This window comes from Cervus canadensis, chromosome 3, assembly GCF_019320065.1.
Source record: "Cervus canadensis isolate Bull #8, Minnesota chromosome 3, ASM1932006v1, whole genome shotgun sequence".
In the NCBI taxonomy this organism is placed as follows: Eukaryota; Metazoa; Chordata; class Mammalia; order Artiodactyla; family Cervidae; genus Cervus; species Cervus canadensis.
The window spans coordinates 82,386,504-82,407,883 of NC_057388.1; the positions used below are offsets into that span (position 1 = coordinate 82,386,504).

Below are 21,380 nucleotides of genomic sequence, written 5' to 3' on the forward strand. Positions count from 1 at the left end.
TACAAGCACACAAATGAATGAATATTATGGTTTAGCTCTCTTAGGTAATTAAGAAATAGATGCAACAGGGAAACAGAAGAGGAAATATAGAATGTTTAAGTGCAGACTCACAATTTCTGGACTGTGGGTAGAGATTCACAAAATCTCTAGAAATGAAAAGAAACTTCAAAGATGTAAAGTAGACAGAAAAGGAGGAAGATTTGAAATCAATAGAAATCCTAACTTTAGGGGGGAAAAAATCCAGTATACACACTAATCCTATTGTCCTTCAACACGGAGCATCACAGCAGCAAGCCACCATCACAAGAAATTCCTAAGAGATTTCTTGAAGCTTTATCCTCTGGAAAATACCTATGAAAGCAGGGCTCAGGTCTGAGTAAAATAGAGCCACGTTACAGAAGATAACTTTATAGATGACTCATTGGAACACATCTACTTCAGAAACAAGACTGCAGAAAATCTTTCACACAGAGAGGCGTTGAGAGCACATGTTAATGTTAGTGCTTTTACAGTCAGAAGATGCTGAGTATAGGTGAAAGACACAGGAATTGGAGGGGGCCGGGAAGAAACCCTGGAGGCGGAAATGACAATCTACTCCGGTATCTTTGCCTGGAAAAACCCATGGACAGAGAAGTCTGGCAGGCTACAATCCAGGGGGTTGCAAAAAGTCAGACACGACTAAAGTGACCTCAGCACTCATATTCTAGGTACCAGGAGGTGACCATGGGGGGGGGGGCAAAAATAATTGTGTTAAAAGGTGTGTGACAAAAATCTTTGCACAGAGAAAAATAGGTATAAGAAAGAAATACTCTTGAGATATTCTGTAATCAGTCTAATCACAATATAAGGAACAGATGACTTCAAATATAAAGAGGATGCTTTTAGCCCATGGACAGAAACGTTTAAATTAGGGTTACCTTTCACCAAGAAGGATGAGTCAGTCTGTACCACTCCCTTGCTGGCCAGTGAAGTACATGTGACAGGAATGACTCAGTCAGTGCCTATGACCTTATGTGTTTCCCTTACACACCCAAGACCTATCACATACAGTCTAATTACAGCAGTTATGTTTAGTAAATCAGAGATGTAAGCTGGGCTCATAGGAAATTACAAATAAATTCCTAATGTAGTTCACACACTGCATGCTGGTCCATTTCAACTCTAAATCAAGAGAAGTTAACATCGTGCTGCCTGGGACACGTGGCGCTGACCGTAACTCACCCTTCCCAGTTCTTTATCTTCAAGAGCCAGGACGCCAGTGCTTTCTGTGAAGAGTTTTACTTTGACCACAGGCCGTGGATGAGTGGTGGTGAAGTCTCCTTGGGTTCCCCACCTGCAATGAAGTAACAAAGATTCTCTTTAAAATGCAGCATTAATGTTTGTCTTCCATATAGATGTGTCTCCTTAGAAGGCACATCAAGCAATACAGAATCTTTCATGGCTCGGTGAGATTTTTATCTTTCCTTTTGTTTCTGACAGATGGTGGTCAAGAAAGAAAATAATAAGCTTACAGCTTGTAATAATTATTCAGCTGGTCAAAAAATTAGTACCTTAGACTATAAAACATTAAGAATCTAGGTGAAGGTAAGCATTAAGGAATACATATGTAACTCAGTCACTGTTGTACACCTGAAACTAATACAACATTATAAATCAACTATACTTCCATAAAAAAGCAAAGCATTGTAGATATACCTATTGGTACCTATTTTATTAACTTAAATATAAATTATAATACCATTTTTACGGATGGCTGGGGAACATTTCTAGGGGTTTGAGTATAAGAGGCAGTGTCTCAGAAACCATTCATGCTGAAAATTTCACCCCATCTCTTCTTGTAAAGTCTTTACTAGACATTTTATTTATCTTTTTAAAAGTGGAGGTAATTATCTTGTCATTTACTTTATATGATTTTTTTAAAGCTCATATCAAAAGGAAAGAAATAAGCATCATAAAATATAGGAGTGTTTTCCCACTGATTTCCTAGTACACTCTCCAAAGAATAGAGTAAATCTGTCTATATCTGACTTTTCAAATGATCATAAGAAAATAACATGTTTCCTTGGTTTATCTTTGAATTAACAGCATCTCATCATTACCACATTCCAACTCATTCTAGTCTGTTTACAAACTTAACTGGCATACACTTGTATTAAAAAAATCTTATAAATGTTTCTCGTATTTCTGAGAGATAAGACATGAGACTTAGCACAGTATGAAGAAAATGCCATTGGAAAAAACAAGAGGAAGAAAGACATAAGAGACAAAAGAAAGAGAAATTCAATGAAATAAAGATTCCTATTAAAAATAAATCACCAAACAAAAACACCAATTTCTTATTTAAAAAAAGCAAGTAGTGGCACTGTCTAAAGTTTATTTTATAAAACTTATTCAGAAAACTGAAATATAGAAATAAAAAAACAGCAACATATACCAAAACTGAATACTCATGGCGTCTTCTCCTATCATAGCAATTTTAACTTTTAACACAGTGATATGTGTTCATTAAAAGCAGAGGCCGTTTCAATGACTAAAGAAACTAGCATCAAGATGCTAGTTTGTTCTTTTGAAATTAACATAATACTTCAGAGGGAAGGAGGAGACCCATTTAGGATGGGTCTTAATTTCTACCTTAGATTTCTAGAAAGGGATTACCAAAGAATCTTTTTGCTGTTTCATAGAACTGAGAAGGTCTGAGACAAAGTAGAGCTAAAACAGGAATAAAAATGAAAACAGATTCAGAATCAAAATAAGGAAGGACAGAATGATTTTCAGTTTAGAGTGAGGTATCTTAAGCCTTAAATACAGTCAGGCAATCTGAATGGTAACTCCAGAATCAATTCCCATGACATACCCCTTTCTTTATCGAGTATCATATGGTCAAATTTGGAAAACAAACTTTCTAAATGAAGTTCACCTTTTCGAGTTCTATGTTTTTGCATCATATTAGAGAATAAAATTTGTATGACAGTAATCTTTTGAAATAATTAAAATTAGCTTCATATTATAAAATATTTATCTGTGTGTCTAACTTTTCCATGAGTACTTGAAAACTATTCTGCATTGTGGGTACAGTGTGATATATACAGATATAAGGTCAAGGTTGCTACTGTGCTATTTAAATCTATTTTATCCTTGATGAGCTTTGGTATCCCTTATATAGCAGCATATAGGTATTCAGATCTCCTAACAAGACTGGAATTTTGACACTTCCTTTTGTATTTTTGTCATCTTCTGGTGTCCTATTTGGTGATGTGAAGTGTTCAGCGAGGCATCACTGACTCAATGGACATAAGTTTGAGCGAGCTCTGGGAGTTGGTGATGGACAGGAAAGCCTGGCATGCTGTAGTCCATGGGGTTGCAAACAGTCAAACATGACTGAGCGACTGAACTGAAAGTGTTCAATAGTAACCATATCCTCTAAATATGAATAGTTTATTATTTTTCACAATTCCACAGTCATGTTACTTCTCAATCACTGCTGCTGCTAAGTTGCTTCAGTTGTGTCCGACTCTGTGCGACCCCACAGACGGAAGCCCACCAGGCTCCCCTGTCCCTGGGATTCTCCAGGCAAGAACACTGGAGTGGGTTGCCATTTCCTTTTCCAGTGCATGAAAGTGAAAAGCGAAAGTGAAGTCTCTCTGTCGTGTCCGACTCTTCGTGACCCCATGGACCGCAGCTTACCAGGCTCCTCCGTCCATTGGATTTTCCAGGCAAGAGTACTGGAGTGGGTTTCTCAATCACTAGACTTGTATAAAAATAGAGAGCTAACACTATGCTAGGAATAGCGATAAGGTAAAAACCAACTTAGAGAAGTCAAATAAGGAATCTAATCAATATATTGCAAGTAGAGACAGTAATTAGAAAACAGAGCTAAAGCGTAATGGGAAATCACTGATAATATATAACTTGGAAGGGAATCCAGGATATCCAGTCTCAAAATCAGTAATGCCAATAAAGACAGGAAATAGATGAATATCATAGGCCTGGAGGCAATCCATGAGGGTACATCTCCCTACAAACGAGGTATAGGAACTCTGAGTCCAGAGTATGGAATGCTAACAGTCAATTCCTGTGAAATGAGGAAAGCTTAAATAACACACTTTCAGGAAGGGAGAAGCCAAGGCACAAAGGTATCAGCAGATCCTAACTGTAACAGCCAGACGTCTAAATTTTTAGAGGCATTCAACAACAACAAAAATGCGCAATTTTAAAAGGGTGCATAGATAAAAATACTGTGATGATGGTTCTCATAAATTCCAACATTCCAGGGTATAAGCAAACTGGCACCCCCTTGATAATTTCTCCACTGAAAAATAAAAGCTAAAAAGCTATGTACAGTTTAAAAATGCTTATGAATTCTATAACGAGTTAATTAAAAATACAAAGTCTCCCTCCCTTTCCACCAAAAAAGGCAGCACGGAAGAAAGGAAAAAGATAATAGGCCTATTTTCAATATTCACCATGATACTTTCTTGCTTTCTACTTAATTGGCATGTTTAAACACTTTCAGGAATTAATACCAGTTATTATCTTCTTGCTATTTTCTCTGTATTATGTGATGAAAGAATACACTACCCTTGCTGTCAATTTGCTTTGACTCAAGATACATTGCCTTTTTCTACTTCTATGAATGTATTATTTATGAGGACTCAGACTTCCAATGTAAATCTTCAAATGAATAAAATATCTACAAAGTAGCTTTACGAGGACTGCAGGGTTTTGCGGCGATGAAAACTGGGTAGGTCATATACAAACTGAAATAACTGACATTATTATGTACTTGCTAATAAATAAAGTATGCTGGAAATTTGTATCAGGACCAAAAAATTGTGCAGTCTATTCACCCAGTAAGGCTATTTCTAGGAATTTATCCCAACAAAATAACCATGTGTAATAAAAAAAAAAAAGCATAAGCAGGAATGTATTCTACCATAGCATTATGCATAAATAACAAAAGCAAGCAACCTAAATATCTAATATTAGGGGAAAGATTATGTAAATTATGTGACATACAATGGAAATTTTTGCTGCTACCTATGACAGTTATCAAGGTGATGTAAAACCATGCATGATGTATTAAAAAAGAGGGGACACAAAACTGAATCAGGTGTTGATGTATGGCAAAAACTATCACAATAATGCAAAGTAATTATTCACCAGTTAAAATAAATCAATTTTAGAAACAGAATCAGGGCCTTTCATTCACTCAAAAAACTTACTGAGTAACTCTTGTGTGCCAGACATATTCTAGTGTCAGTAACCAAAGTCTAACCTCTTAAAAAATACATTCTAATAGAAGATGATAGACATAAATAATTTTATTATTATATTCTGTAGTATATGTCTCTTTCCACTCTTGCTCTGCATTCTTAACAGCTGACACCCTCCATGGTCTCTTAAAGTAGCTAGAGAACTAGATTTATATTGTGATCTGAAAGAATTCTCAAAAGTTAATAGTGTATTTGTTTTAAAGTATGTTGAAAACTGTAAGCAGTAAAGCAGTTATGTCAAAAAGTACTCAAATCCCTTAACTCAAAATTCTTATTCATTGTGAATACATAATGCACTGTGTTACAGAAGCTAAGAACTTGAAAGCAGTCTCAATCTATATTCTTCATCTATAACCAGCAGTAATGAATTAAACATATATGTAACCCCAAAATTATTTCATCCATCAACTATCTTTGCATCCTTTCATCTATCCAACTACATGACTGGAATTGGGAAAGGTAATGGGCAATCAAAAAAAAAAAATCAAGATGACAGATCTCTTATTAAATGAATTCAGACTAGTAGGGGAGACAAACATATAAACTCAAAAGTAAACAATAAACCAAATCATATAGAACTGAACAGGGCTCTATAAAGTACACTTTTAAATTACTTCTGAGGTCAAGCACTTTCTTTTTACTGGTCACCTGCATTTCTGGCTTGCCGTTTTATTACCATTGTCTGTTTCTCTCTTAGGCTTTCTATCAATTGGCAATTTGAAAAAAAATTTTTTTCCATTTACTTTTATTAGTTGGAGGCTAATTACTTTACAATATTGTAGTGGTTTTTGCCATACACTGACATGAATCAGCCTTGGATTTACATGTGTTCCCCATCCCGATCTACCCTCCTGCCTCCCTCCCTATCCCATCCCTCTGGGTCTTCCCAGTGCACCAGTCAATTGGCAATTTTTAAAAACTTTTGTATGATAGACATTAACTGCTGCCATACATATGGCAAATATTTTCATGCTTGGTTATTTTCTACTTAACTCATGTGTGGCTTTTTAAAATGCATAGCTTAAAAATATTAGGTAGCCAATTCTGTTGATCTGATTTACACTTTTTGACATTAACACCCTACTTAAAAATTTTCTTCTTAAAGATTATATGAAATTTAACCTATATTTCTTTCATACATTTCCACTGTTTAAATCTTCAAGTTGTCTGAAATTCAGTAGTAACATTAAAATGTCAGTTTCACTTTTCTTTTTATTCCAATCTCATTTGGTTTAGAAATCAAATATATTTATTATTATATAAGCTTGAGTTTGGTTTTAAAGTTTCTGTCCTAAAAATCTATCTCTTGAACTGTGCTAATAAAACAGTTTCATTACAGCTTTACAAGATATCTGTTAGAACAAAAAGAAAACAGACATTTTCAAATTATACTTGAACTTTGAAATTGAAATTACATTTGATTTAAGAAAAAGGAAAGTCTCCATTAATTAAAATCTATTCCATTATTTCTTGGTAGAGACTTAAATTTTTTTCATCTTTCACATAGGTCTTATGCATTGCTTATCGAACTCATCTCACAGTGCAGTTGATCCTTGAACAGCATGAGGATTCATCCCCATATAATTTATAGTTGGCCTTTGTATCTAGTTCCTCTCCATCTGTGGATCCAACCAACCACTGACTGCAAAGCACCACTGGATTTACTATTGAAAAACATCCACATGCAAGTGGACCCATACAGTTCAAACTCATGCTATTCAACTGTATTTCTTATTTTGTGATTCTAAGGAATCTTTTTCCTTTATATTGTCTGACTATTGGTGTCATATAAGAAAGTTATAAACTCCTTTTTCAAATAGTTTTGCTTTATTTTCAATTTAGTGACTGTTTTTTCAAATGATGTCTTCACCAAATTAACATAAATTCTATTAAAGAAACTGAGTTATTAAAATAATTAAAAATGACATAATTCTATGCTATACATTGCTAACTTTATAATAGAAATATTAAATAAGGGTCCAATTACAGAGGTAAAGGTGAGTCTTAAACAATTATATGTAATTCTTAAGCTTTTTTATGCTGAAATTACTTTACAAAACAGCCAAACTATAGATAAATTAGCATTCTCATAATTTTGGCATTTTAAGATTAAAGTAATGTAATATTTACCCAACAATCTTTGCCTACCTAAAAGTTTCTGTTCATAACTTAAGCATCAAAGCATCAGATATTTGGTAGCACTGACTTAAACACTCTCTTGGAAAGTAGAAAATGTTTCTAAGTTTCCTGCAATTGACTTCAAATAGGTCTGAGGTCTCTTTCTGCTGTCCTACAGGGAATTTGCCCAAGAAACTGGATTTGGATTATTTTATTTTCAATTACTCATATTTGGTGATAAGGTAGGTATCACTCCTCACAAGCTCCAAGGATCAAAAAGGAATAAAGATGCTTGAGAATGGGATGCAAAGAAAGAGACAAGGAGAAAGAAATTATGGGTAAAGAAGTGAACAACAATGGAGAAAAAGGGTAGAGAGGGGGAGAAAAGAAAGGAGGATTAAAAAAGATCAATCTGGAAAGGAGAGCGTTAGAGTGCTCTGAATCTTAAGCCATTTTTGCACATGATCTTTAATCTTTCTTTTAAAGACCATTTACAGTCTCAAATGCTATGCTCTGCTATGCTTAGTTGCTCAGCTGTGTCCAACTCTTTGGGACCCCATGGACTGTTGCCCACCAGGCTCCTCTGTCCATGGGGATTCTCTAGGCAAGAATACTGGAGTTCTTGACTCAGGAATCGAACCAGGGTCTCCTGCATTGCAGGCAGATTCTTTACCAGTGGAGCTACCAGGGAAGCTGACGCACTGCAGTAATTAATAACAGAAATGAAAAACATCCTTTAAAGTAACTAAATTTTCTCACTGTAAGTTTTGAGAGGATCTTTCAAAAACACCACACTAAAACTTTTTATAATAAGACAGTACAAAATTATCTGTTTCTTCAACATGACAAAGAAGAAATCTTGGGGTGTATGTTGCAATTTAAGGTAGAACAATATTCAGCGATGGCTTTGGGAGGGTAACTAACGATCACGTTCATAAAGAAAGAAAAATGCTACAGCCTTCACCTTCATTCTCACTCTTACCATCTGTAGGATTTTCCCCTTCAACGGACAGCTCCATCTTAGTGCTCTCAAGATTGCTAAAGCCTCAAGGAAAACAGGATCTCAAAAGTTTGCATTTCATTTATGAAGTATTCAATGCCATTAAACTTCCATATCCAGAGTACAGAGAATCATTATATTTGTACCATTTTCTTCTGAACAAGACAAACAAGCATGTTAGCACAAAATCAGGTTTCAGAAAAGAAAGAAGATACAATCTCTCATAAGCATTTTTCGTTTTCTCTCTCATAGCAGGGTAGTTCAGAGACATTAGCTTGAAGCATCTAATTTTAAAGAGAACCATTTGTCACATCATGCATTACACTTTTACTTGGTGAAGACATTACAAAAAATAAGTTTTTATAAAATAGAAATCAAGATTTTTAAGAGCCTACATAGAGAAAGACAAACTAAATAATTGATGTAGAAGATAAAGCATAAAATCTGCTATACACATGCAAATTCTTAGAAAGAGGTTTAAATAATAAAATGCAATGGTGTATAAATGAGAACATACTGCATAAACCACTAGTCACCTACAGATATTTATCAATATATGTTAATACTGCTCTCATACCTGCAGCTTTGAAACTTGTGAGACCATCCATCTGATTTTGTCCTGTTTTTTGACATGAAAATAAAAGGTGAATGTGTTATATGAACTGAATCAGAAAAAAAAAACTCTTTAAAATGTCATAGAATTAATGTATTGTCCTTTAAAGACAAAAGGAAATTTAAACTATTTTTAGTGCTTTGAGGTTGTAATTACTAGGTTGTAATTATCACCAATCAGTACAGCATATTGTTATTAGTAAGTTGGAATGTCCATCAGCTACTGGTACAACTGATCCTTGAACAACATAGGGGATAGGGATGCTGACCCTCTGTGAAGTCACAAATCCAAGTATAATTTATAGTCAGCTCTTCTCACACAGGCATCTGTTTCTGTTGTTCAGTTGCTAAGTCATGCTTGATTCTTTGTGACCCCAAGAAGTGCAGCGTACCAGGCTTTTCTGTTCTTCACTATCTCTTGGAGTTGCTTCAAACCCATGCCCATTGAGTTGGTGATGCCATCCAACCATCTCATCCTTTGTCACCCTCTTCTTCTTCTGCACTTAATCTTTTCCAGCATCAGAGCCTTTTCTAATAAGCCAGCTCTTCAAATCGGGTGGCCAAAGTATTGGAGCTTCAGCATCAGCATCAGTCTTTCCAATGAATATTCAGGGTTGATTTCCTCTAAGACTGACTGGTTTGATCTCCGTGCTGTCCAGGGGACTCTCAAGTCCTCTCCAGCACCACAATTCGTCAGCATCAGCTCCTCGGTGCTCAGCCTTCTTTACAGTCCAACTCTCACATCTGTGGATTCAACCAGCTCAAATCATGTTTACTACTGAAAACAAATTCACAAGTAAGTGGGCCTGCACTGTTCAGACCCATGTTGTTCAAGGGGCAGCTGGAACGCACTTTACCAGATCTTCCCATGATTAATCTCTAATTTGCTAGAACTTCAAGCAGGGGTTAATGTTCTTTGGGGCTAAACATATCGGCATGATAATGTTCTGAAAATTTATATGTATTTTTAACGTGAAAGCCCTAGAATTGCTAGGGTAATACAATGTTAGCGCATCCCATTCTTAGTGACATGTTTGAAAGCAAATGCTCCTCAGCTGTTTCTAGCTGCTCCAAAGGTAAAAGACTCTTGGCTGTGTCTCTGAGCAGCAGGTTGAAAGGGAAACGTCAGATTGAATCATCTACAAAGGCCTGTTTTAGTTCTAGAAAAAGTCCTCTTGGGGTTTGCAGATAAAATTACTTTTTTTTTTTTCATTCCTAAATGACTCTTTTAGGTGAAATGAAAATATTTTCCAAGTGCAGAGCAGTTGGGGAGCCAAGGGAGAAGTCTCTGAACTATACCAACATCTCAGATTCCAGAGAGGACTGGAGTCAGCTGGGACCATTTCTGACGGAGGTTGAGAAGACAGCCAAAAGCACCAAGCGCTCAACAAGGGCACGACGTATGGTGCGGAAACAAAGTGGATTTAAATAAAGTAAGCAAATCATGGCAGGATCCAACCAGCCCCAGGAGCATCAGCTGAGGACTTGTGCTCCAGTCCGCAGCCCAGAGGTGACATCACAGGCTGATTCAGGAGGAACCTGGCAAGCAGCTGGATCTGGTAATTTTCACAGACCATAGTTGCCACTGGTACTGTGCTTCTAGATCCTATGAGACCTACCCTGTGTCACTCAGCAAGAGAAACCCCAATTTGTTGACTTCTGATGGCCAGTGATTACTCACTTTTGTGATACTCTCAAACTTAAATGAAAAACAGACATGCTTTTAAAAATTAAGGACATTTAAACTGATTTTTTAAAGATATGTTGGATACTTATGAAATAGTGGAAACTCCGTTAAGGTTTCAAAAGAGTGAAAAAATAAGTGACTTATGTTTTTCCCCTGTAACTTGCCAAGTTGGCACTTGATGAAACATTTTAATAATGACACTAATTCTTGTTTCACTTGTGCAACCTCGAGAATGATATTTAATAAGCACCCAGTATATGCCCATTATAGGACTGAATGTTAAAAATACAAAGATGAAAGAAAACAGACTACGGCCTCAGGGACTTGGCTTGTGGGGAAAAGAGAAGCATCAGACAGATAGTATTCTTCTGATTAAAGGTACCCATTGGCTTCCACATTAAGACCATAGTCTCCCACCTATGCCATTACCCTTCTATGTTTACGATTTGTCTGAGCAACCACGGCTAGACCCCTTACCACAACCACCACTGGGCTCTGGACATAACAAGCACACATTACACATTCAAGAGAGAAGATGATGATGTGTTAAAAAAAAAATACAGACTCTGTAATCTAAGAGGACTGGGTGTCAATAGGTGAGTTAATCAAGTACGTCAAACTTTTGAGGATCCATTCTCTTCTCTAGAAAGTAGGAATGAGTCTTCCCTGACAAGGGTTCAGAAGAGCGAATGAAGTTAATAAGAAAACATCTATCATAATGTCTGGAAAATTAGAAGGGCATATGAAATAAATGATTGTTCCCAATTCACCTGCACACCCTATTCTGATAGGAGGACAGAGGTCCAAATGACTAATTCCTGACTGATTTCTCATACTGGTGGGCAAGCAGCCAGACGGTGATTTCACATTCTCTTTTTTAGCAGAAAGCAGCAGTCAAGTACAAAACAAGACAGGTCCTGAAAACCCTCTAGGTTTTATCCATATTAGGTGGTAACAACAAGGGTTTTGCTAATAGCTCTCTGACTTCTGGGAAGTCAATCTGTGTTGACCAGAAAACACAGCTGGTGCATGTTTTGCTTTGCATGCTCCTTATCAGTTCGGTTCCGTTCAGTCACTCAGTCGTGTCCAACTCTTTGCGACCCCATGAACCGAAGCACACCAGGCCTCCCTGTCCATCACCAACTCCCGGAGTCCACCCAAACCCACGTCCATTGAGTCGGTGATGCCATCCAACCATCTCATCCTCTCTCGTTCCCTTCTCCTCCTGCCCACAATCTTACCCAGCATCAGGGTCCTTTCCAATGAGTCAATTCTTCACATCAGGTGGCCAAAGTATTGGAGTTTCAGCTTCAACATCAGTCCTTCCAATGAACACCCAGGGCTGATCTCCTTTAGAATGGACTGGTTGGATGTCCTTGCAGTCCAAGGGACTCTCAAGAGTCTTCTCCAACATCACAGTTCAAAAGCATCAATTCTTCAGCACTCAGCTTTCTTTATAGTCCAACTCTCACATCCATACATGACCACTGGAAAAACCATAGCCTTGACTAGATGGACCTTTGTTGACAAAGTAATGCCTCTGCTTTTTAACATGCTCTCTAGGTTGGTCATAACATTCCTTCCAAGGAGTAAGCATCTTTTAATTTCATGGCTGCAATCACCACTTGCAGTGATTTTGAAGCCCAGAAAAATAAAGTCAGCCACTGTTTCCCCATTTATTTAGTTATTTTTACATGGTACCCAATCTTGAGGTAGGGAGCACTTTGCAGAATGTCTCATCCAAGTCTGAGATGTAAGACAATTTGAATTCCTAAAATGTTTACTGAATCTTTACAGGTTCTCTTTGGAAGAGAATTCTGAAACAAAATAAAATTAAAATTCCAGTCCTTACAGGACTTTGCAGCAGTACAAAGCTGATGGCTATGTCAGTCAAGCTAAGAACCTTATGGTCTAGGTATAGCTTTTGTCATCAATATACCAGTGGGAAATCTGATCTAGAGAAGAATTTCTTAAGATCCAAAACTACTGGCAGGCCTCTCCTCGCTTTTGGTTGGGATGTGCAAAAGGAGGATTGGGATTTTTTTATTTGTTTTCATTTTCATTTTTTTCCCTTCATTCACTCTGTCCTTGAGCTACTATGGTTATCAACAGTCTTATTTTTATATGGTGGAGGTAATTATTGTTTTTCACTTGCTACGTCATGTCTGACTCTTCACGACCCCATGGACTGCAGCATGCCAGGCTTTCCTATCCTTTTCCATCTCCCAGAGTTTGCTCAAAATCATGTTCATTGAGTTGGCAATACTATCTGACTATCTCATTCTCTGTCACCCTCTTCTTTCGCTTTCAATCCTTCCCAACATCAGAGTTTTTTCCCAATGAGTTAGCTCTTCGCATCAGGTGACCAAAGTATTGGAGCTTCAGCTTCAAATATTCAGGGATGATTTCCTTTAGGATTGACTGGTTTGATCTTTACTTGTTTCTCTGCTGAGAACTCAAGAGTTACTTTCTCAAAAAGACTTCCCTATCCATCTCCATCTGCAGTACAGGACAATCCCCCAAAGAAGTAAGATTACTATGCCATTTATTTTGCCTAGGATCATATTCCTTTTCTACAAAGCAGTTACTTACTTTGTAATTATATGTTTCTGGATGTTTCCTTGTTAAGGTATATCTCTGCTTTAGACTTCAAGTGCCATTGCTACAGCCATTTTTTAAAATTAATTTTTTTAATTTATGTATAGTTGATTTACTAGCGATTTCGGATTTTAATCATTTCAAATCCAGCACCCGTGGGACACTCAGTGCAGAGCTCAGTTCAGTAACTCTGTGGCATGAATGACACCATATGCTCTCTTATAACCAGTCTTCAAAGAGCCAGGAAGTGAGTCAGCAGTTGAATAACCAAGTTTGCTTTACAGTATATTTTGCTGGGTATACTGTTGTCTCTTGGTGTCCGTGAGAGACGAGTTCCAGTGTGTCCCTCAGATACCAGAATCTGTGGATGCTCAAGCCCCTCATATAAAATTATGTAGGTAGAGTCGACACCTTTGGTGTCTGGTGGGTCCCACATCTGCTGATGCTAGCAACTGAGGATCTAGTGTGATGGGCTGAAGCCATGGACATGGAACCTGTGGGTGTGAGGGGACGACTTACATAGATGGAGAATTAAGATCGGGAGCTGTGCTTCCTTAATTACTCCCACATCGGACAACTGGACAAGTTGCATGTGCCAGAGCCTAGACCAGACTTCCATTGATATATACAAAAACATGGAAAATATTTCACGTTTACAGACAGACAGTTCTACAGATAATGCAGCCAATGCAAAGTGGAAGGGGGTGCTGTTAATCACCTGAATCCGAAAGCCATTTTTGTATTTAAAGCATAACACTACATTTAACTAAAATAATGTCATCAGTAATTTTAATATATTTATAGTGCTTCAGAGAAATTCTCAAACAAGTAGATGTCTATATATCAGAACTGGTGAGACTGATAAACAACACATGCACATTTTAAAAGTATTTACCTAAGATTACTGTTCATTTCTTAATCTCTGTCTCAGTAAACTGTGAAGATATGAACTTTCTTTAGCCAAAATTTTTTAATCAGTGACAGGTGTGTTTTAGCAATTTATTCAATAAACATTTCATTTAATTTTTGAGAGCTGAAATTTATTTAAGCTCTTTTTGGAGCTTGAACAAAACAATTTTGTAGTATTTTACCACTTGTCTTTTTGGGCACACATTTCTTATCCTGTCATCACTGCACCTGTGCACTCCTTAAGGACAGAATTATTATAGAATATGTCATTAAAAGCTACCTGACTGCCTAAGCAGTAATCACAATTTTCTCTATGAGGTGAATCTGATACAGTATTTACCAAGGGCTTCTCCTGAAATAAAAATGAAATACTGAGGCAAAGTCAATTTGTGTGTGTGCTCAGTGGTGTCCAGACTCCTTGTGACCTGATGGACTGTAGCCCACCAGGCTCCTCTGTCTATGGGACTTTCCTGGCAAGAATACTGGAGTGGGTTGCCATTTCCTACTCCAGGGGATCTTCCTGACCCGGGGATCAAAACCCCATCCCGTGTCTCCTGCATTGACAGGTGGATTCTTCACCACTGTGCCACCTGGGTCTATTTCGCACATATTATAAGACCAAATACTAATTTAAGATCAGAAAACACTTTGTTCCCAGTTTCCATTTGAAGACTTCATAAACATTAACCAATCAAATCATATGTCTGATATGTTTATAACTTCAGAAGAATCACAAAATTTAACTGTGGATTATATTTCAACTCAACCAGCTAAAGACACATTTGTCATGTTTTTTCAATGGAAGCATATAGAACTTGGGGCTTCCCCCGTGGCTCATCTGATAAAGAACCTGCCTGTCAGTGCAGGAGACATAAGAGATGTGGGTTCAATCCCTGGGTCAGGAAGATCCTCTGGAGGAGGGTATGGCAACTCACTCTAGTATTCTTGCCTGGAGAATCCCATGGATAGAGGAGTCTAGCAGGCTATGGTCCATAGGGTTGCACAGAGTCAGACGTGACTGAAGCAACTTAGTATACACACATAAAGAACTTGTGTAAAGACATATTTCACATATTTTCAAGGGAATAATATGGTTTTAGAAAATGAAATATGATCTGGGTCCTCTGATCACCAAAATCATATATTTAACAAAATAGGTGGAATTCAGTTGCCTGGTTGGATATTCCATTATTTTGGAGTTGCAACTTTCTTCTTCTTAATTAACTACATGTATGTAAATTTAGCGGTTGCTTCATTAATCCTTATTTACATATGCAAAATCAGAAGTAAACAATGTGGGTGGAAAACTTTTAAGTGAAAACAAGCACAGCTGTATATCTGGTTAAATAAAAATATTCTACCTTGTTACAAAAATGTCTTTTTGAAAACTGCCCATGTGCTTTAAAAAAATTACTATAATAGCTTTGAAGAATTTTACAATTCCAGCTTAAATTTAAGGAGCATTTTCTTCAAGAAATTTCATTTAATTTTTATAGGAGATTTTAATTATATATAATGCTTCTGTTGCTGCGCAAATATTCTGGATATGCAAGATAGGATGTCAGTGTTGTACTATTTGCAATTTGTGAAGATCTGGGACACAGAAGGCCACTGGTACAATGTCACTAAGCAGATTGTATTTCACTGTACAGTGGGTGGAAATTAGGGTGACAACTGGCTCCTAGCTGCTTTTAAGTCTGTTCAGACTCTGGTTCAACATTCCCAAGCATGAATACTAGATGGTTGTCAGTTTTATATGCATATCTAATTTTTGTTAATCAGTATTCTCCTTATAGATTACTCTCATGATTCAACAGAATTTTGTTGCTAATCATTTGATGTCAAAGTCTTCATCAGCTACAAGTCAAGCACTGAGCCAGACGCTGGAAACGCAAAGCTGAATAAGACCTGACCTCTGCCTTTAGGGAACTCATAGTTAGGTGGTAGCAGACAGAGGCAACTACAACACAGAATGAGATTTCCAGACTATGTTGTTGTTGTTCAGTTGCTAAGTCATGTCTGACTCTTTGAGACTCCATGCACTGCACCACACCAGGTTCCTCTGCCCTCCTCTATCTCCCAGAGTTTGCCCAAATTCATGTCCATTGAGTTGGTGATGCTATCTAACCATCTTATTCTCTGCCACCCTCTTCTCCTTTTGCCTTCAATCTTTCCCAGTATCAGGGACATTTCCAATGAGCTGGTTCCTTGTATCAGGTGGCCAGAGTAATGCAGCTTCAACATCAGTCCTTCCAATGAATATTTGCAGTTGATTTCCTTTAAGATTGACTGGTAAGATCTCCTTGCTGTCCAAGGGACTCTCAAGAGTCCTCTCCAGCATCACAATTTGAAAGCATCAATTCTTCGGCACTCGGCTTTCCTTATGGCCCAACTTTCACATCTGTACATGACTACTGGAAAAACTATAGCTTTGACTATATGGACCTTTGTCAGCAAAGTTATTTCTCTGCTTTTTAAAATGCTGTCTATGCGCCTAGCTTTTCTTCCAAGGAGCAAGCATCTTTTCATTTCAGTACACAGTGATTTTGGAGCCCAAGAAAATTAAATGTCACTGTTTCCACTTTTCCCCATCTATTTGCCATGAAGTGATGGAGTAGTCCTCACAGTCAACAAAAGTCTGAAAAGCAGTACTTGGGTACAATCTCAAAAATGACAGAATGATCTTGGTTTGTTTTTGGGAAAACCATTCTATATCATAGTTTTCCAAGTCTATGCCCTAACCATTAGTGCTGAAGAAGATGAAGTCAAACCGTTCTATGAAGAACTACATGGCCTAGAACTAACATCAAAAAAAGATGTCCTTTTCATCATAGGGGATTGGAATGCAAAAGTAGGAAGTCAAGAGATACCTGGAGTAACAGGCAAGTTTGGCCTTCGGGTACAAAATGAAGCACGGCAAAAAGCTAACACAGTCCCATCAAGAGAACACACTGGTCATAGCAAACACCCTCTTCCAACAACACAAGAGACTATAAATGGACATCACCAGATGGTCAAAATAAAAATCAGATTGATTATATTCTTTGCAGCAGAAGATGGAAATGCTCTATACAGTCAGCAAAAACAAGACCTGGAGCTGAGTGTGGCTCAGATCATCAGATCATCAGCTCCTTATTGCAAAATTCAGGCTTACATTGAAGAAAGTAGGGAAAACCACCAGGCCATTCAGGTAGGACCTAAATCAAATTCCTTAAGATTATATAGTGGAGATGATGAATAGATTCCAGGGATCAGATCTGGTAGACAGAGTGTAAGAAGGCAAAGTGGTTTTCTGAGGAGGCCTTAAAAATAGCTGAGAAAAGAAGAGAAGTGAAAGACAAATGAAAAAAGGAAAGATATACCCATCTGAATGCAGAGTTCCAGAGCAATTGCAAGGAGAGCTAAGAAAGCCTTCTTTTGTGAACAATGAATCTGTTTCCTATCTAATAAAAGAGTGATGATATTTTCTACTGTGAAATTCTTGCTCATTCATGCCATATGGATAAATATTTCTAGATCAGATTAATTATCCTCCTTGTAATATGTCTTAATTTACATAAGTGATGCTATAAAACTGTGAACAATTTTGATCAATTTAGAAGAATGTGCTGTGAAGTATTACATTTTTGGATTGCTTTAAAGAAAAGGATGAGTATAAAATGGATGGAAACTTTTTGCCCAGGCCATCAGAAGCTACATGACAGAAAGAAAACAAAACAACACATGCAGTAGCTAAGTAAAGGAATTAACCTCTTTTTGAACAGAAAGAGCAGCCCTGTGGAGTCAAACTAACAAAGCCAAGCTCAGCTTGGTGCAAACAAGCTTTCTATTTCTACAGATGCCACCAACTGAGGAAAAACAGCAAAGGTCACTGGCTAGGTTGGGGACCTTCTCTGAAAAACCAAACCATGAAACATTCACAGATATGCCCAAAGATATTAACAATGAAAATTTAATGTAATCACTCATCTCTCTGATGATGAGAGAAACAGGTCCATCTGTCAGTACATCTCAGCACAAAAGTGATTCATCACATTAAGTCCACAAACCTGCTCTGAGCCTTCTAGAAATAGTTACTTCTGCAATTTTAATGAGCTTTCATTAGAAATCAAGACCCTTACTTTAAGCCATTAACCATTCTAGTCCTACTAGAAGTAGGGTGTGTGCTTAAGCAAGGAGCTCAAATAAATACTGAAGTCCACCAAGTTCCTGCTATGACATGAAGTCACTTGAAGTCAAACTTAGGAAAAAGCACATGTCTGTCCTCATCCCAACCTGCTGAAGGTTTTATATACTGAAGAACTCATGAGTCTTTCCCCTAGAAGTTCACTCTGGAGCTTTCTCCTAGAATTGAGTATTTGCAAAGAAATAACAAGAGAAGGAGGTAACCTGAAATGCTGATCCTTTGTAAAGTAAGTAATTGGATGAAAATGTTTTTGAATTTTTAGATGGAAACCACAGGAAAAGTTGTTTGACATTGACAGAAATGTTAACCCTTAGCTACTGATACTATGTTAATAAAAACTTAAGTTGTTACTTTAGAACATGATTTTCAAATGTGGAAGACAAAAGGTTAAGTTTTTACAACTCTAAGATTATTTATTCATGAGCTTCCCTGGTGGCTCAGACAGTCAAGAATCTGCCTGCAAAGCCGGAGACCCAGGTCCGATCCCTGGTCGGGAAGATCCCCTGGAGAAGGGAATGGCAACCCACTCCAGTATTCTTGCCCAGAGAATCCCATGGACAGAGGAGCCTGGTGGGCTACAGTTCTGGTGTAGCCTGGTGGGTTTGCAGAGTCAGACAGGACTGAGCAACAAACACTTTCACTTTTCACTTTCAAGATTATATTCATAGTAAATACTTTAATACATCTATCCTATTTAAACATGAAGTAATACAGCATATGAACAGAAGAAAATTGCTTAAGAATTTGTCTCTGCCACTCTTGCAGTTATGTAAAATTTGTGATTCCTTGCCACATTCAAATATTAAAATTTTTGAAGATTTCTATGAGAATTTGCCAATTTCAATATGATCCAAATGTTGCCATCTGCCAGCAAAGCTATATTACGGCAAGGAGAGGAAAATTAAACATTAGAACACAGTGAGAGTTTCACAAAGTTGCTTCAGGTAAAAATTTGCTATTTTATAAGCCAAAATATCAAATCTTTGCCAACCAAATTCATCGTGCATTTTGTGTAACAAGGAAATTTGTGCCAGGATAATAATAGCATTAAAATTAAAAATTTACTAATGAGCTAACTAAAATTTAAAAATTGGCTAATTCTTCACTTCTCTTTTGCCAAACTTACTGGTTTCTTGGATCATCTTAAATCAATGAGATCTGCTCTGAGAACAAGAGAAATTTTAGAATAGACTTCTTTCATCATCTTTCAAAACTCTCTTTAAATAATATTATGTCAGTATCTTTGATACAGTATTTCCAGAGCTGATACTTTTGAGAAGATGGAAAGTACAAAATAGACAACACCCCCCAAAAGTTTACATAAGACTCATTCTTTCTATGAAGTAAAAGAAAACTTAAGGAAAAACGCTGTCACATCTTCCAGATAACAGAGCTTCCATACATAAAAAGTTCTCTTTAAATTTCAGAGAGAAGCAAAAATACTATGAACAATGGGTCTCATTCAGTAAAAGTTCCCTGATAGTTATCAATACTTTAGAAGATTTAAGAGTCTACTTTTTTCTGTACAGAAAGCCTTAGAATTGTAATTTTAAAAAATACATGAAATAAAAATAATCGACTTATAATTAATCTTACTAAACAATTAGTGACAAAGTATCTTATAAGTAACATTTAATGAGGAAAGCCCGTCATGAATAAAACTTACCTTAATAGGGGAAAAGAATGTCACCTAGGTGGTATGAGCAGGAATTTCTTAAATTGACAAACCTTTAGTTAGACTATGTACTATAAAGAGAGACTCAAAGTTAGAAATGAAAAAAGGACATTACAACTGATGTCACGGGGATTAAAGAGAGTCATATGAAACCACTAGGAACAATTATACACCAACAAACTGGATAACCCAGAAGAGATGGACAAAATTCCTAGAAACATACAACCTGCTAAGACCATTTCATGAAGAAACAGAAAATCTGATCAGACTTGTAACTGGCAAGGAGATTCAATCAGTAATCAAAAACTTTCCCCTAAAAAAGCCCAGAATCAGATGGATTCACTGGAGAATTATACCACAATTTTAAGAAGAATTAATGATAATTATTTTTCAAACTGAAGAGAACACTTTGAAGCTCATTTTCAAAGGCCAGCATTATCCAGATGCCAAAGCCACAGAAAGATAGCACAAGAAAAGACTGTGTATGCTCTGTGGGTTCTGACTCTTTGCAACCCCATGGACTATAAGATGCCAGGATCCTCTGTTTGTGGCATTTCCCAGACAAAAACACTGAAGTGGGTTACCATTTTCTTCTCCAGGGGATCTTCCCAATCTTCCTAACCCAGGGAACGAACCCGCGTCTCTTACATCTCCTACATCTCCTGATTGGCAGGCAGATTCTTCACCACTAGTGCCACGTGGGAAGCCCACAATAAAAGAAACTACAGGTAAATATCACCTATATATACTGATAAAAAATCCTCACAACTTACCAGTAATGCAAATTCAACAGGATGTGAAAAGGTCATGATACGCACCAGGACAAAGTGAGGTTTATTCCTGGGCCTGACATATACAAATCAATGTGACGTACCATACTAACTGAATGAAGGCTAAAAATCACCTGATCATCAAATGAGAGGCAGAAAAAAAGCTTGGCAAAATTCAGCATCCTTTTATGATAAAAGACTGACAAACTAAGAATAAAAGGAATGTATTCAATATGATAAAGACCATTTATGACAAGTTCACAGCTAATATCATACTCAATGGTGAAAAACAGAAAACTTTTCCTCTAAGATCAGGAACAAGGCAAGACTGTCCATTTCTACCACTTTTATTCAACATAGTAACAAAAATTCTACCCAGAGCAATTAGGGGAAAAAAAGGAATTTTAAAAGCATACAAGTTGGAAAGGAAGAAGTAAAATTATCCGGATGACATTATCTTATATGTAGAAAACACTAACAGTACACATAAACTTGTAACTAATAAATTCAATAAATCTGCAGAATACATAATCAACATACAAAAAACCCAAT

The 21,380-nt window shown here is 37.0% G+C and overlaps 1 protein-coding gene across 23 annotated transcripts in view; it reads right to left on the minus strand.

Annotated features, from left to right (window-relative positions):
- The window catches only part of CADPS2 (calcium dependent secretion activator 2), a 590,044-nt gene that overhangs the window by 271,503 nt on the left and 297,161 nt on the right, over positions 1–21,380 (minus strand). For all 23 annotated transcript variants that reach the window (XM_043463600.1, XM_043463598.1, XM_043463588.1 and 20 more), the window contains exon 7: positions 1,222–1,333. In XM_043463600.1, coding sequence (XP_043319535.1) covers positions 1,222–1,333 — 112 coding nt within the window. The remainder of the gene's footprint in view (positions 1–1,221; positions 1,334–21,380) is intronic.